The following is a 17270-nucleotide window of genomic DNA, read 5'->3' as shown; positions in this document are numbered from 1 at the left end:
AAAAGCACACATATTGATTTTTTGATTGTTTGCTTTAATCTCTCTCTCTCTCTCTCTCTCTGACGTCCTCTGCGCCTGACAGAGGAGATGTAAGCAGAGGGGCTGTTTGCACAGAGGCTGTTTGCTTAGAAGATACTGACAATCCTCTAAAAATGCCAATTTATTGTGGTGCTTCGGCAAACTTAAAAGCACACGTATTGATTTTTTGATTGTTTGCTTTTCTTTGCGAACGCTCGCTCTCTCTCTCTGAAATTCTCTGCTCTTGATGCAAACTCTCCTTTGAAGAGAAGATATATTTGCATTCTTTTAATTGTGAGAAAGAACTGTCATCTCTGTCTTGTCATGGAGCACAGTTTAAACTTTTGACTAAAGGGTGTTATTTCATGTCTAGAGGGCTTTAATAATGTTAACAGTGTGGGAGAGTTTATAAGGGCTTAAAATATATAAAAATAACCATACAAACATATGGTTTCTACTTTGCGGATTTTTATCTATCGCGGGGGGTTCTGGAACACAACCCCCGCGATCGAGGAGGGATTACTGTAGCTCTGATTAAATATATAAACAGAAGGGTACAAAAATATACATTTTCTGAAACTTTAATTCAGCCATTCATTCATTTTTCTTTTTTGTCATAAATTGTGTTCTTCAAACTGAAATCCACATCTGAAATAAACCCCCACAGTGCCTCTCACCTACCCCTCCCTGTTTCAGCCAGGGTTTGCCCACTGGCTTATTTATGTTGTCCCTTTCATGGTCTTTTCTGTTGATTCTGAATATTTTTGAATGTGTTTTATGTTATTGTGTAATTTTGTGTGTTATGAGTTTATTTACATATTAATTAGTAGTTATGCATTTGTATCTCTTCTGACTACATTTCTTGTGTTTTGTGGCAAGTACTCCAACAGATGGGACCGACATGACATCACAGCTGCGGGACCACCCTCACCTTTTATATTTTAGGTTGAGGACAAGGTTCCACAGAGCGTCAATGAGTGTTGTTGATAGTTTATTACACTTTTCTGACTATTTTGGATTTTTGCTTTGCCTTTTGTTACTGTTGACTGGGTTACTCATTGAATTTGTTAACCCTGGCTGATCATTTAGGCCAGGGGGAAGGCAAACTCGATCCTGGAGGGCTGCAGTAGTTGCAGGTTTTGGTTCTAACTCAGTTTCTTAATGAGAAGGCAATGATTGCTGATGAATCTCGTATTACTCAAGTGACATTTTGATGCTTCATTTTAGTGTTCTCGCTTGTTAAGGTTCTACACCCTTAATTGCTTATTTCAGTCTTAAATAGCTGCATTCACTTTTTGTAATGGCTTCTTATTAGCAATAAGATGCAAATGGCAAAAGAACCAGCAGTCCATCTAACTTTGTTTCCATTTACACCTGTGTGGATTCATCATGCACTATTTGGTTTAACAAAACCCTTAAGATAAGAAATGTGACAAAATGAAAATGATCAGTTTTGGGCTTCCAATCATCTGAAAGATTTCCTTGGAAAGGAACAAAATCTACAATGTCAGTCTACATTGCAGACTAGCATGCCATCAAATTAAATTAGGTCTGATATTGGCAATCATTGGTTTTTAATTAAGCAATTGGGTTTGGAGCAAAAACCTGCAGCCTCTGTGACCCCCCAGGACCGAGTTTGCCTACCTTTGATTTAGAAAACCCTTTCTATTTGATTTTTATGTTGGTTTTCCCCTTTCATTGTAATTTTTCTTCTTCATTTTGTTAATTTAATAAATTCTTTGAAGTCTATCATCAATATCACTTAATCATCAATACACTCTGTTCAGATTGTCAGTTTGAGGCACACTCCCATAAACGCCAACATACAACCTTTAACAAGATAAAAAAGTACAAGTACAATTCAATTATTACACTTGCCTGTTAAAATAAAAACAATTTTGTATTGTTCTTCATTGTACTTTGACTCACATGTGTAATTTCCAGTATCATTAAGTTGAAAATTATGTATGTGAATATATATTTGTTCATCTTTAATTTCTGTAGTAATTCCTTCTTTTTTTTGACAAGTACTGTTAAGGGTTTGATTGATCCCAACAGCCAAGCATTCTTATTATATTTGATAAGCTGTTGCATTTCATTTATGTTTTTCTGTGACCTTTGCTGAGTGCAGTTGAGAGAAACATCTTTCCCAAATGTATGGTTTATATAATCAACACCTGATGGAAAAAGTAAATTAATAAAACATTAGAATATACCTTTTTACCAAAATAATGTGTTAAAATTATAGCAGAAGAGTTGTCATATTTTATATGGTTTTGAATTAATTTTTGAATGGCCTCATAAGCATGCATCTATAAAAATAAAAAAATAAAGATTAATCCCATGCTGAACAAAAGAAAAGAAGAATAGAGAGGCAACACTTTAGACCTTACAGGTTTCATCAGGTGTACCTTAAATTCACTTTTTACCATGAATAATTTAAGATCACTGTAAATTAACTAAGGTGAGGCAATGTTTACATAATTTGTATCTTTTAGATAATCAAAGTATTAAAGGTACTTCCCTTTGAACAACTACTGTACAGCTATAAATTTGATATACTCACATATAGTGGCCAATTCAAGTTTTTAGAGGATGTGGGAAGCCAACAATGTTTTAGCAAGATTTGGCACATAGTATAAAGTTGCTCTGATTGATGAAAATGTATATAGTTTCATTTATATGCAATTTACTGTCAACACTTACTGTAGGAAATCCATTTGAACAAAGGATAGATCTAAAAGGGGTAACACAGGACTGGTTAGTACATCAGTACCTGAAGTTGTAAAGGTGGGTAACATGCAAAAAAAGGTAAAGGTTCCAAGACATATCCTAAGAAACTTAAAAATACAGACTGAAAGCAAAAGCTTCAGAAATTTCAGATGTGATGAACAACGTTAAATGTATAGTAAGTACAAAATCAAGTGAATAAACAATGATATTTCACTATTTTCTCAATATTGCATTTAATGAACTCACAATGTTTGTATATTTCTTGGTGTCATTCTGAGAAGAAGGGTGACAATAATATACTAGGGAGGTTCAAAAAGTTTCCACACTTTTTTTAACACAATTTATTAAGAATTTAAAAAAAAATTGCATCACTTTTCTACATGGTTTGCGATGCAATTTTCCCAGAATCGTACCAATTTTTTAATGCCCACTTAGTATTCCTCCCGCCTTCACCATTTACAACAAAAATATATAAGTGTGGAAACTTTTTGAAGTCCCTCTTATATGCCATATCCAAGTTCCTTACAATCAACACCATTACCTTTTCTGATATGAATTAAACATGAGTAAGCTGCTCCACTTTAGATTAACTTTAAAATATATGCTTCACAAGAAAAGCTTACAATTAAAAAAAAAAAAAAATCTTTGTGGGTTCATCATTTCCTTCTTTTTCTCATCTCTTTTGTTTTATACAATTTCAAGGAAACACAGCCCTTAATACAGTCTTATGGTGGAAATCAAGCTCCTGTTTATTTTTGCATCACATCCAATGTTTACCTTTCTGTGTGACAGAGGTTTAGTAGCCCTCCAATTACAGTCATCCTGTATTACTTATTTATTAATATATGTTTTATTTAAGATTGTGAGGGCTAAAATTCCAGGAGTGTTTTGTTAAGTTAAAGAAACAGGGTCATTGCAGAGCTGAAAGGTAGTTAACATCATCAAAATACCTGTTATTTTATTCATTGTTTTAATACAAAAAATGTAATGGACTAACTGCTTTTGGACACAGTTTTCTTCTACTTCTTCTGTTCTTATTCTTTTTAAAAGAAGTACTCATTATAAAAGATGGTATTTGAAGTTGCAAATGTTATGGGCTTTGTGCCTTATAAATAATAATATACTATACAGTATATATATATATATATATATATATATATATATATATATATATATATATATATATATATATAAATATATATATATATATATATTAACAAAGTAAACGGGCAAAGATCAACAAAACACAAAGACATGACAGAAAAACCTTAAATCTCTTTGGGAGTACCTTTACTGGTTTTGAACCTCAACCTCAACCTTAACCTTAATAGATGGGATGGCTTGCTATTTTAACACCTAAAAGTACAACACCACACTATACTCCTTTTCCTTTTCTCTCTGCCTCTTCCCTAACGCACCGCCTTTCTTTCGCCCGCCAGTCAAGTACTTGTCCTCCTTCTCCTTGTAACTCCACACTTAACTGCAAACTGCCTGGAGATGATATGTGGCATCAGGAATGGCCTTGGGAACTCCTGGAGGCTTCCATCATTCCCTCGGTTCCCCCAGCTGCTTCTACAATCATCAGCCCCAGTGTTCTACTAAAGGGCCATGTTTCCTGCCTATTCCAATAAGTAGCAGAAGTCCATGAATAACATATAAGCCACTTGACTGCCAACTGCTGGACGTGGCACTGCTACACAATACACAAGCATCCCCATTTGCCCTTCCTTTTCCTTTGCATCACTTCATTACCTACTTCTGGGGTTATCCACAAAATTATTTGGCTCTATCAGTGGCAGCACAGTTATACTGGAATGACCATACGATTTTCTAGTGCCTTTGTACAATCTTACAACCCAGCTTTTGTCCTATACAGAATAAAATGGCACAAGTGGATCTTCTTTCACAAAGTAAAAACTAGCCATTAGGATATCATGCACACATATTCCCTCATAATGCTAAAAATGCTCAGTGTCATAGTAAACATAACAGTTTAAATCAGGTAGCTTAACTTATACTGTCATTTTTTTTAGTAAACATAACTTCATTTATGCATAAACCTTTGTAGATGTATACATAAAAGGGATCAAGCTATGGGAATATTTAACTTACCCCATAAATAGTAGTCTATCTTATCTGTTCCTCCATTGAAAGTATATTCACAGGAATATTTTCCAACATAATTAGATTCAAAGTTAGATATTGAAAGATGTGGATTAATGGAGTTTACATAAACTGGGTTGTTTGTACAGTTGTTTACCATAGTCCCATTATAGTGCACAGCAATATCACAATTCCCTACGCCTAACTTCCAAATGGTCCATTTTTGCATGATTAGTTCACTCCATGTATGATTTGAACAAATGAGAGAAATGTTCTTCCCAAATTCCATTTGAATGGTTTCTAAAAGTCAGGAAAAAAAAAAACATATTATAATCACAAACAGGAAATAACTGGGTTATCTGCATATAAGACCATATTACTAGTTACATTTAAATACTTGACTATATGTAGTGAACATGCAACATTACCTTATGATCTTGTTACAAATTATCAAAATCTGGAATGCAAACATTTTTAAAAAGGAAACACTTTCCCTGAAATGTTGAAAAATATGCAGAAGACATTTTTTCACATAAAATATTTTCCATCAGCTTTCCTTTTTCTGACTCACATATTTCCTTTCACTTCATAAAGTTAGGAGATAATTGTATGCCTTGGTATGACTGGAGACTATCCTGGCAACATCAGCCAAAAAATACAAGCCAGTTTTGAATGGGACTCCATATGGCACCTACAGTATTTACACCTATACACACACACTTACCATAATTACAAAGGACCAGTTTGTGATATTCTGAGGAAAAAACAGCAGTCATGCAGACGTGAAGACAATGTGCAAACTTAATATTGAATATGACACTGATGTGGTTGGGACCAGTCTCTCAGAACTGTGAGGTAGCAGTGCCAACTAATGTACCAGCCTGGTTTGTACAAATCAAATACCCAATTAAATTTAAATATACTGCAAGCTGCAAAAATGTTAATAGCTCTGTTTTTTGGTTTCTTACCATGTACTTGACTCTGAGGAGTATGTACATATTATGGAAACATTCCTTTATAATAAACACTTAATTTGTATTTTATACAATGTATTCTTGCACTGTCTCAATGTCTGTCATATTACAGTTACAGCTAAAAAGGCACAATGGCTAAAAATCCACAGTAAAGGGTGAATGCAGGTAACCTGGTTAAACTAACTAAGAGTAGGTAAGATCTGACTTGGGGTCCATTTTTTAATATAGCCAAGAAGATGGACATCTTCTTACTGGGAGAGATTATTCAGAAAGAGCGAAGTTCACACACATACCTTCCAGAAAAATTTAAGAAACTGAATATAATAAATCGGTATCTGATGGGAAGAAGTGCCTGGGTTCACGTAATATCATGAAGTAGATAAATATTTAAGAAATTTTGGACAGTGAAAATAATTTATTGTTTTGTATTGCAAAAACAATTAATTAAAAAGTTTAATAGTTAGACCATGTGTAGCTTTGTTCCTGGAGGTAGTATCTGGTGTCCTTAATGGAAGAACTTTTTGGTGGACTGTAGTAACAATACCATACAATAATGAATTAACTCAGACTATTCTGTCAGTTGTTGTTTTATATAAAGGTGATTAGAGAGAAATAATATTAATCAAGTTTAGTGATTCTTTCAATTATTTACTGTTCAAAGTAACCAAACAAACAATTTCCATGCATGGAACTATTATTGCTTCTATTAGTGAATTCATGATTCAAACAGTTCATGAGTTTTGACATGAAGCTCAAAAGTACCTTAAAGAATCCATCCATCCATTATCCAACCTGCTATATCCTAACTACAGGGTCACGGGGGTCTGCTGCAGCCAATCCCAGCCAACACAGGGCACAAGGCAGGAAACAAACCCCGGGCAGGTGCCAGCCCACCGCAGGTACCTTAAAGAAAATATTGAAATCCAAATACACGAAGAATGATAGAGCACATTTTAGACGTTTCTTGTTCAATTTCTCATTTCAACTGCACTGTCACTTTGAATCAGCAGATGGTGCCATATAAATATTTAGACTTTTAATTATTTGTAATGCTCATTCTACAGTACATACCATACTAGTTTACTCTACACTTTCCAATCATTCTTTCTGTGATTTTACTTTATAGTCAATTAGACCATGAAAGGACAAATGAATTACAATATTTTGGTAAATATTTTGAGTAATTACATTCTATACTAGTAATAATTAGGGTTTACATGTAATTTAATTAGTTTTTGCCATTAAATGAATAGTTTAAGGTCAAGTCGTGTATACTGTATATCAAATGAGAATATGTCCACCTGGCATCTGTGTCCTTGCTCAGGTGCAATGTCTTCCAGCATACTCGAGAAAATTCAAATGTCTAATGAGCAAACACCAGTTTCGCGTAAAATAATAAACTGTTTGGCATATGCCCGTGTGTCATATTCTCCGGAGTCCTCAATAGGGCTGGAATGTCCAATGAAGAAAGGCAACAAGAACCACAAAGAAAGAGGGAAGTACAACAACAACAACATTTATTTATATAGCACATCTTCATACAAACAGTAGCTTAAAGTGCTTTACATAATAAAGAATAGAAAAATAAAAGACACAGTAAGAAAATAAAATAAGTCAACATTAATTAACATAGAATAAGAGTAAGGTCCAATGGCCAGGGTGGACAGAAAAAACAAAAAAAAAACTCCAGACAGCTGGAGAAAAAAATAAAATCTGCAGGGATTCCAGACCATGAGACCGCCCAGTCCCCTCTGGGCATTCTACCTAACATAAATGAAACAGTCCTCTTTGGATTTAGGGTTCTCATGGAAGGACTTGATGATGATGGCTACGTAAACTTCTGCCTTTTAATCCATCCATCATTGTTGGAGCATCATGAAGCTTTGAGTAGGTGGTGGTGGCGCAGGCCACCACCACAAAGAAACCGGAAAAAGAAACAGAAGAGAGAGTGGGGGTCAGTACGGATTTTAGAGCCACCATGAATAGTTATTATGAAGAATTGAACATACAGAGTATCAGGATTAAGTTAAATTGAAGTTATGAAAAGGCCATGTTAAAGTAATATGTTTTCAGCAGTTTTTTAAAGTGCTCTACTGTATTTGCCTGGCAAATTCCTATTGGCAGGCTATTCCAGATTTTAGGTGCATAGCAGCAGAAGGCCGCCTCACCACTTCTTTTAAGCTTTGTTCTTGGAATTCTAAGGAGACACTCATTTGAGGATCTGAGGTTACAATTTGGAATATAAGGTGTCAGAAATTCCGATATATAAGATGGGGCGAGATTATTTAAGGCTTTATAAACCATAAGCAGAATTTTAAAGTCAATCCTGAATGACACAGATAACCAGTGTAGTGACATCAGAACTGGAGAAATGTGTTCGGATTTTCTTTTCCTAGTTAGGATTCTAGAAGTAAAGCATATCTGATGTATCATAAATACATCATGCGACTGAAACACATGATTTACCATTCTTCCATTAAGCCAGTGTTATTAAATTGGTATTTCATTGTGCTAATATACATATAAATAAACACCTACTACTGGGGAAACTTTTTAGAACACCTATATTTTCTAGTTAATGAAATTTAGCCTGTTTAAGTCTAGAGAATAACCTTAAAAGTACCAAAAACTGAAAAAAAGTAATTTTCAAAGTTATACAAAAAGGTGTTTTTCAGCGAACAAGTAATAGGTCAACAACATAGATAGATAGATAGATACAGCCCCAATTCCAATGAAGTTGGGATGTTGTGTAAAACGTAAATAAAAACAGAATACAATGATTTGCAAATCCTTTTCAACCTATATTCAATTGAGCTCAGACAAGATTTCATCAGACAAGGTTATACCCCCAAAACGACAGACAAATAAGAAGAGCTACTGCCATACCCAGAGACAACCTTCTGGAATATAAAAACAGAGCCAACAAGAACCGCATCCCCCTTGTTGCCACCTACAACCCACATCTTGAAACACTTCAGCCAATGCTAAACAACGACCAAACACTGAAAAATGTATTTCCTGAACCTCCCCTCCTGGCCTACAGACAACCACCAAACCTTCAGCAACTAATTGTCCAAAGCTCCCTAAATGAACCGACAGAAAATCGCACATCTCCCTGCCTACAGAAAAGATGTAAAACGTGTACCCACATTTACAATACAGACCGTATAGTTATACCACACTGCCGACTTGAACATCACATAAAGGGATCATTCTCCTGCAGATCATGTAATGTGGTCTTCCTAATTCTCTGCATGAAATGTCCTGACACTGCCCTCTTTGTGGAAGAAACTGGACAAACACTCCGCCAGAGAATGAATTTACACAGATTCCACATTAAACATGGCAACACAGATGTTCCTGTAGCGGCCCACTTCAACAGCCATGGACACTGTGAGAGGGACTTTAAAATCACAGTGCTTATGGGCAACTTCAAAACACAGCAAGAGAGAAAAGAATGGGAAGTTAAACTCATGTTCAAATTTAATACATTACAACATGGCTTGAATAGAGACAAGAGTTTTATAGCCAGATATGAAGACTGTTTGCATCTCTCAGACTGACACAGATAACCTGTCTACAGACCCATATTGTTTTGAAAAACTCATCATAAACTTCAAAGGACTTTGTTGGAGAGTTATCTTATCTAAAGATCTTGACCATACATTGTTCTTCTCTCTCTTGTTCAATTAATCTTAGCCTGAATGAATCTATTAACTTTTTACATTTAAGATTTTTCATTTAAAGATTTACCAATGTTGTTTCTTGTCCTAGTGTGTATATAAACACAGGGTAGTCCAGTTTCTGTATTACATCTTGCCTGAAGAAGGGGCCTGAGTTGCCTCGAAAGCTTGCATATTGTAATCTTTTTAGTTAGCCAATAAAAGGTGTCATTTTGCTTGGTTTTTCTCTTGAGAGAAATTGAAAAGAAGGCCAAAGCAGCAGTGAAAAAAGTTTACTATACCATCAAAAGAAACTTGGAAACTGCATGAAACAGACAGAATCAAAACACACATTTCTGAGAGTCAATAGCTTGAGCATCTCACAGGATAACAGCTTCAAGCATAACTTAACAGTGGTTCAAGTAAGCAAGTGTCACCTTGTATCCTTTAATTTCAGTATATTAAGACATTACACTGTGTAAATTTCAATGCCAACTAGAAACATATGGATGTTCTAAAAGGTTTGACCATTTTAGCAAAGAGCTTTCTTACTGCAATTTAACCTCTGAAATTTGCAGCTCAAAGTCTTTTCTCCTCGTAGTTGAAAGTGACACTTTCACCTTAGACCTCACCACTGTCACACTTCCCTTGTACATATCCTGTACAACTCTTACGTACAATAATTCTCTGCCACTCCTGACTTCCTCATACAATGCCACAGCTCCTCATGAGACACCCTGTCATATGCTTTCTCCAGGTCCACAAAGACGCAATGTGATTCCTTCTGGCCTTCAGTATACTTCTCCATCAACACCCTCAGAGCAATCATTATCCCCCTGTAGTTACTACAGCTCTGCACATCCCATTTATTCTTAATAATTGGTACCAGTACACTTTTTTCCACTCCTCAGACATCCTCTCACTTTCCAAGATTCAATTAAACATATAAACATATAAAACATGAATAAAAATAATATAAAAAAAGACACTGTAAGGACTTCAATCACAAAGATGTTGGCTTGTAATGGACATGCTATGATTTTCAGTTATGCTATTCTGGACCATAGCCTGTATTTATCACACATCTCAGAATAGGAAAATTGTCTTAACTGGTTCAAATATCTCAAAGTGATATAAATTTAGCCCTACTTTTAGAAGTAAGAGTAAAATCATTTTATCAGCTTTCCAGAGTTAAGAAACTACTCCTAACTTCACCAGGATTCAGGAGAGCTCCTGAGCTGGCCTAAATCTTTAGGAGCCTCCAGAAGATGATGTTTAGGTAGAGATTGGATCACACATCCCAGAAAAGGCAGAATGTTTTGGAAACACTAGATAACAATGAACTCATAAAAAATATATTGGTTTATTGATGATGATGGAATAATACTTATAACATTATAATATTCTTGTACATTACCTGATTGATCAAGCCAAAAGCCATGCAGTGCTGAAGTTACATTGTTTGCAATATTACACTTTTTTGGCCATGGGGAACAGATTTACAATAGCAATAATTTGGTTATTTTACAAACAAGCATTTGTGAATTTTGCTCAAAACTTTGAAAGCCCTTAAAACACATGTGGTGATATGCAGATTTATACACTTCCCCATGACTCCAACATGAGGTAATGCTAAAGCAATCTGCAGTCATGTAAATCAGTATGCGCATAATGATCTTTGCTCCAAGTGTGGATGAGCACACATATGTGAATCACAAGCAAAATTACAGCATCAACACATGGGTTATCATAGGTGAAAATTGTGTTGTAATAGCCAGCATATTATCCTGAAGATAAGTGGTGCTGGATGGGTGATTGACAGCAAAATGTCACACAGGTATGCTAAGCTCTGCATAAGGTGCTTTACACCTTATTAGCTGATAAGGTTCAAAAAGGCAGAAGGATACTCCCATGGCATTGAATAAATAGAACCTCACAGAAGATAAAGGGGTATCACAGAGAAAGGCATGGCATGCATCTCTGGGAGATGATCATAAACAGTGCAAAGGTGAATGCAACTTCAGTAACAGTGCAGGAATAGCAGTGGCTAGCTTCAGTAACTATTACTTTATGAGGAATTTTTCGTGTTCAATAACACAGGGAAGGTGATTATTCTGGAAGTAAAACTGTGGATCATTCACTGATAATTAAACTCGTCCACTATCAGGCTTAGCTCTTATTTGGTGTGTGTCTTGATGTTCGATTGAATAATATTCATGATACCGCATTGCAGCACTATTTATTGCAGCTTAGTGCAATATCCTATCTTATGTTTTCCTTCTTCTACTATATTACTATTATTATTATTATGATCTTGCAAAGCTTCAGTGTTAATATTAGAAAGCTACAAAACGTATTCATGAGTATTAATTTACGGCATGGGGTACTAAATTATGACATCATTTATTCTTGAGCATAGTGTCCTACTCCTCACTGAGACTAGTACTAATATGCTTTGTAAATACTTCTGATGTTCTACTCTGAGGTAGAACAAATCCTTATCCTAGTGTGACTTTTAATGTAATTCCTAGGAGTATTTTTGAGTTGCTTGATAAATATGGGCCCAAAACTAAGATGGCTGTTTGTTACTATTACAGTATATGGGAAACATCATCATTTGTTCACGATTAAAGTACTTTATTCTATGCAGATACATTTTTGTGGCACTCACTGTCTTGAAATTGATTCACTAGTGAAAACCATTTTTCTTAGGTTGTCTGCAAAATAGCCAAGAATTTCTTGTCAGTCAGTGAGCCAATCAGGGACATGTAGCTTTATGTATTGATATTGTGTTTTTAACTGAATGTATTATTATGGTTTGTTTTATTAAACCATTGCTGGAGAAATAATATTCCTAACTTCTCAATTTGAAGAATGGTTTTCTTTCTGCAAATGTGAACTTTTTCTTATTATTATTTTTCTAGTTACTCAATAGATATACGTAAAAAATGCAATGTATAGGTAAAAGCAATATGAGGTTTATAGACTTTTAAACCAATCATTAAAAAAGCTACAATTATCAATATGGTCAAAAGTAGGTATATTTAAATTAAAGAGAATAAAATCACATGTATTTTTTTTCATACTCTTTGGTGCTGCGGTATATCATTAGGTGATTGAACACAGACACTCAGCATCACAAGGTGTTGTTTTGTTTTTCTTTCCTATTGCTGATAAATAATATTTTTATAAACAGAGAAAATACATTTATACAAGAATGTGTCTGTGTTTCTTCAATATTTTGTACAGAAACATCCATATGGAAACATTTTTCAGTCTTGATTTAGCTGGATCAGTGGTTATGATTGGATTTCAAAGTAAGAAGAGTATAAATAACTACTAACTGGCAGGTAAAAGTTCAACCACAACAGCTTATTTACCATGATATGCATGGACTCATAGGAACCCGATACAAACTGACACAACAGCTCATAAAATAACATAGTATTTATAGTTTTTTGTATTATATGCTTTTAAAATTTACTTGCCATTAGTAGTGATGGTTTTCAATTATCCATGGTTTGATTTTTCATTTCATTAAATGACTCCTCACCAGTTGGTGGGAGGAGATGGACTAGCATTATGGGGGTTTGTATTTGTTCATTTGATGACTATAAAAGCATCAAAAGAAAATAGGTCAGTGAGAGTTAAAAGTACTTGTTGAGTGATTTAAGTAAGAAAGATTAATATAACTTTTGTTTTTTTAATAAATGTTTTAGCAGTTGGGTTTAATCCCAGTTACTAGACACATTTTGTCTTTATTTTTTCTTCTTTTTAAACAGGAGTTAGAGAATTGGATTTTCCAAGCTTTGCTTTTTGGTAGTATTACCAGATTTATTTTCTTTATATTTGCTTTTCAATATAAAGATGTTGTTAAACATTTCCCTGATTTTTGAATATTTTTGCTGCAAAATTCTCGATCTGACTGATGCATTTTTTTTTTTCAAATAAAATCCTCTCCTATCTTTTGTCACATGTGGGGTCTGTTTCCTCATTGGTGATCTCAAACTGCAAGTGTGGTTTTGCCTTTTGGTAGCATATAGAGGTCAAAGACGTGCAACGTGACAGCCTCTTTTTCACTGATAAACACCAACAACATTTTTCCTTTGGCTTTCAGTTTTTTTTTTATTATGAATGGCAATGATTCTCTATGGCCAGCCTGAAGTAAAAGCTTCTCTAACATGGTAAGGGCCGTATTTAGTTTGGTTAACATGTGGCCAGGACTGACATAAGTTAGACATGTTTGTGATTTAAACTTTATGAACAGCAGTCATTAATTATTACTAGTCTGCATGTTTCATTGCCCTAAATAGCAAACAAATAAAAGCAACACTGACTATATTACTTCAGACTCCTTGCTATAATATATGCTGCTACTGCAACAAACCAGAAATGTCACCAAATTCAGTGTAAACTATACAACAATGCCAAAACAACTGACGTTTTATGAACATTTCAATTTACTTTCTACTGTAAATTTGGTTTCTATTGTAACTTTTATATTAGTGACCTAGAATTGCTCTGATGGTCTGGCGCCCTGTCCGGGAGTTGCTCCTGCCTTATGCCACATAACCAGCTGCCCCTCAACCCTGAGCTGAATAAGTGGGTTACAATGATGGATGGATAAATGGATGGAAGGAAAAGGATTATTAATACAAATGATGGATGGATAAATGGATGGAAGGAAAAGGATTATTAATACAAATGATGGATGGATAAATGGATGGAAGGAAAAGGATTATTAATACACTTATGACGCCGTTTCAGAGTAATTGTAGTGTAATATCTGAACTGATATTTGTTGTAAATGCAGTCAGAAAGCAAAGAAATATTCAACATTTAAATTTTAAAAAAGCAAATTTTTAAACATTTATATTTATAGCTTTTTAGCAATAAGAAAATTAGAAATACTCACACATTCATGCTCATGACAATGTAAACATACTACTATAATATTGGGTTATAAATAATATTTAATACTTAAACCATTTTTTGAAGAGAAAATAGAAAATGTAACATTTACTGTGTAATATATTATCAATATGTAAAACACAAATTCAAAGTGAATGGGAGAGTTTTAACACCCCAGATACTATAGGCACACAATCTACATAGCAGTGGAAGTTTTTTTTTTTTGTAATTTTATTTTCTGTTATGGAAGTCTTGTGTATCACATTTTCCTCCTGCATATGTTTTTATTTTAATGAAAATGTCAATTTTTGTCTGATTATAACAAGACCTCATTACAGAATGTTTGAATGATAGCATGTACATAGTACTTAAAATCTTAAAAAGTTTTAAACTCTCAAAATCTTAAAATCTCAAAACCTCTTGAAAGCTGAATTGCCTGCTACATGTAACATAGTATTTGTTAAAAGAAGCACTGTATTTAAACTATATCAAGTTCAACTTAACAAATAATTAAATACAGTAATTAAACTATGAAATCAAATGGTTTCTTTCAGGTTTCTGGGTGTCCTAATTGACACAGTTTGCAAGGGTTCTTTTGAATTCAGAGCATAATGTCGATAGCTTGAGAATAATGTTATCAAAATGGCAAAGCAGTTATTTAAGAATGTGAAGTTTTATAAAACAGAAGAAATTTTCCATGGTTTAAAAAAGCCATAATTATAAACACAATCTGGATAAGATTTAACATCTGTATATCATTTTAATTTGACACTTAAGGTGCAGTTAACAGAAATGAATAAAGATGGATTTTGTAATTCTCTTACCTTTTTTTGAATGACCACACAACATTATACAGGCAATCAGAAACAACATTAACAACATTTTTTTCCAATGTGTAAATCGCAAGACCATTTCTTCTGACAGGCTTATGCTCTTACTGTCCATTTGGTGCTTGCTAAAGCAAATACAGTAAATAAGAAACTCACAAGAGGAAACTGTGGCTTACACTCATTTTCTGTTTTTGTAGTCTGAAGAAAAAGTACACATAAGAAGCACAAACACAAAGCCTGCTGTTTGCTCCTCTAGGTCAAGTGATGAAAGCAAGAAACTTTGCCCAATAAATAAATAAATACAGTATATGTTGAAAACAAATAAAGCAGCATTGAAGTACATTTCTAATACCACACAGATCCATAAAAGTAATTAAAATGATGGAGCCTTTATGCCTATCAATCCATTTTGCAATTAATATTCTTTGATACCATAAAGAGGATGGCATGCTGGCACAAGGGTTTGCACCGATGCCTAACATCTTAAGGACCTGCATTCAAGTGCCAGTTTCATCTTTTTCTGTGTGGAGTTTTTCTTATCTATTTTACTTCAGGTACTTAAGTTTTTTCTACATTTCTAAAATTTATAGGTTAGTCTGAATGGCAACTTCCATTTGACCTTTTGTGAAGGCAGCAGTGTTAAGCACTACACCACTATGGTGCCTTAACATGTTGAGAAATAATCAATTTTGTTTGTACAGGATGAACATCTGTTTAATATATAGTAAACATTATATAGTAAACATATGCTTTTACATATAAAGTACAATACGATGTACGTACAAAAGGCCAGTTCTGCCCATCTCTGCCTTTCTAAATTAATTTCTCCGCACCATAAGGTTAGTGATTATTGAAAAAACTGCAATCTGAATGGGTTGATACAATTTTACTCAGGAGTTACTCAAGATACACAAATGACTAAAGTAGGTGAGATGTGAACAGGGACGGACTTACGCTTACAATCAGCGGGAGCTTTCCCAGTTGCCTGCGGCCTGGCCTGGCATTCAGGGCAACCAGTGAAATAAACTAATGGTGAAATTATATAATGTTATTATACTGGAAAACGAGCAGGCGTTAGTGCTCTGTAGTGGACATGAATCCTTTCAGTTTAATGTTGGAGGGTTTCTTTTCTGGTTTCTGGTTGGATGATTTCTTGTTTTTGTGCAAGTTAAGTTTTGACTTTGCGTGTATCTCGTGCGACAGTTAAACAGGAGCGCAATGATGAGAGGTGCGTACGTATGGTGCTTTTGTGATTAAAGTTATATATGAGGATTGTTTAAAAGTTTATAATATACTTTGAATTAGATTTGGATGTTGTGTGGGTTTTGGTATTTGTTACTGTGTATTTATTTTGTTTTATTTTTGTTTCAAATTTTAATGAAGTGTAGTGTATGGTCACATTTTTAATGTTGTTTTTCCTTTTCCCTCAAAGTGACTGAATAGACTACACGAAATGTTTTATTTTATTTTTTTTATTAATGAAACACATATGTGAGTGGAATGATTTGTGTTTTTAAATGTACCTGTTGTTCTTTATTTCATGATAAGTTTGTTAATGAACGTGTCTTGTTTTTACTTTATTCAAATACTTTTAAAGTGCATTTCTCGCACTCTGACAGTTAAACCTTAGCACTATGATGAGAGAGTGACTGAATAGGTTACACAAACTGTTTTATTTTTTATTTTTTTTAATTAATGAAATAGAATAAAACGATTAACATTTCAACTGTGGCAGTTCAAACACAACACAGAAGAATAGTGCGGTGAGACTGGTGTTAATGTAGTGATGCCACCGTTATTTAGAAAGAATTTGAAATGGAGTCAAAGAAGAAAACAGGTGGAGCAGAGAGGGAACGGGAAAGAAAGAAAAAGAGGTTGAAAGCTGCACAAAAATAACAGATTTGTCCAGCAAGATGTCGGGTAAGAAGCGTTCATGCTGGTGATGATTCAGAACATGAGCATTACTAATTTGGATGGCCGGACATTCAAAATAAAATGATCAAACTGGAAACCTATCATTTTCTTTCCACTTGTAATAC

At 34.3% G+C, this 17270-nt stretch overlaps 1 protein-coding gene across 2 annotated transcripts in view; it reads right to left on the bottom strand.

Moving 5' to 3' along the window:
- Positions 1-15350, bottom strand: part of LOC120522888 — a 42047-nt gene extending 26697 nt beyond the window's left edge. Inside the window, exons 1-3 of one of the 2 annotated variants that reach the window (XR_005632529.1) lie at positions 15226-15350; positions 4864-5154; positions 2050-2195 (exon numbers count right to left, since the gene is read on the bottom strand). Coding sequence is in view for 1 of the 2 variants with exons in the window: in XM_039743648.1 (XP_039599582.1) it covers positions 4864-5154; positions 15226-15346 (412 nt within the window). In the remaining variant the exon portion in view is untranslated. Of the gene's footprint in view, positions 1-2049; positions 2196-4863; positions 5155-15225 lie in introns of those variants that run through there. The other variant, XM_039743648.1, reaches the window with a different exon arrangement.
- Positions 15351-17270: the final 1920 nt, after the last annotated feature.

This window comes from Polypterus senegalus, chromosome 2 (assembly GCF_016835505.1).
Source record: "Polypterus senegalus isolate Bchr_013 chromosome 2, ASM1683550v1, whole genome shotgun sequence".
Classification (NCBI taxonomy): domain Eukaryota; kingdom Metazoa; phylum Chordata; class Cladistia; order Polypteriformes; family Polypteridae; genus Polypterus; species Polypterus senegalus.
This window is presented reverse-complemented; position numbering and strand designations above follow the sequence as displayed.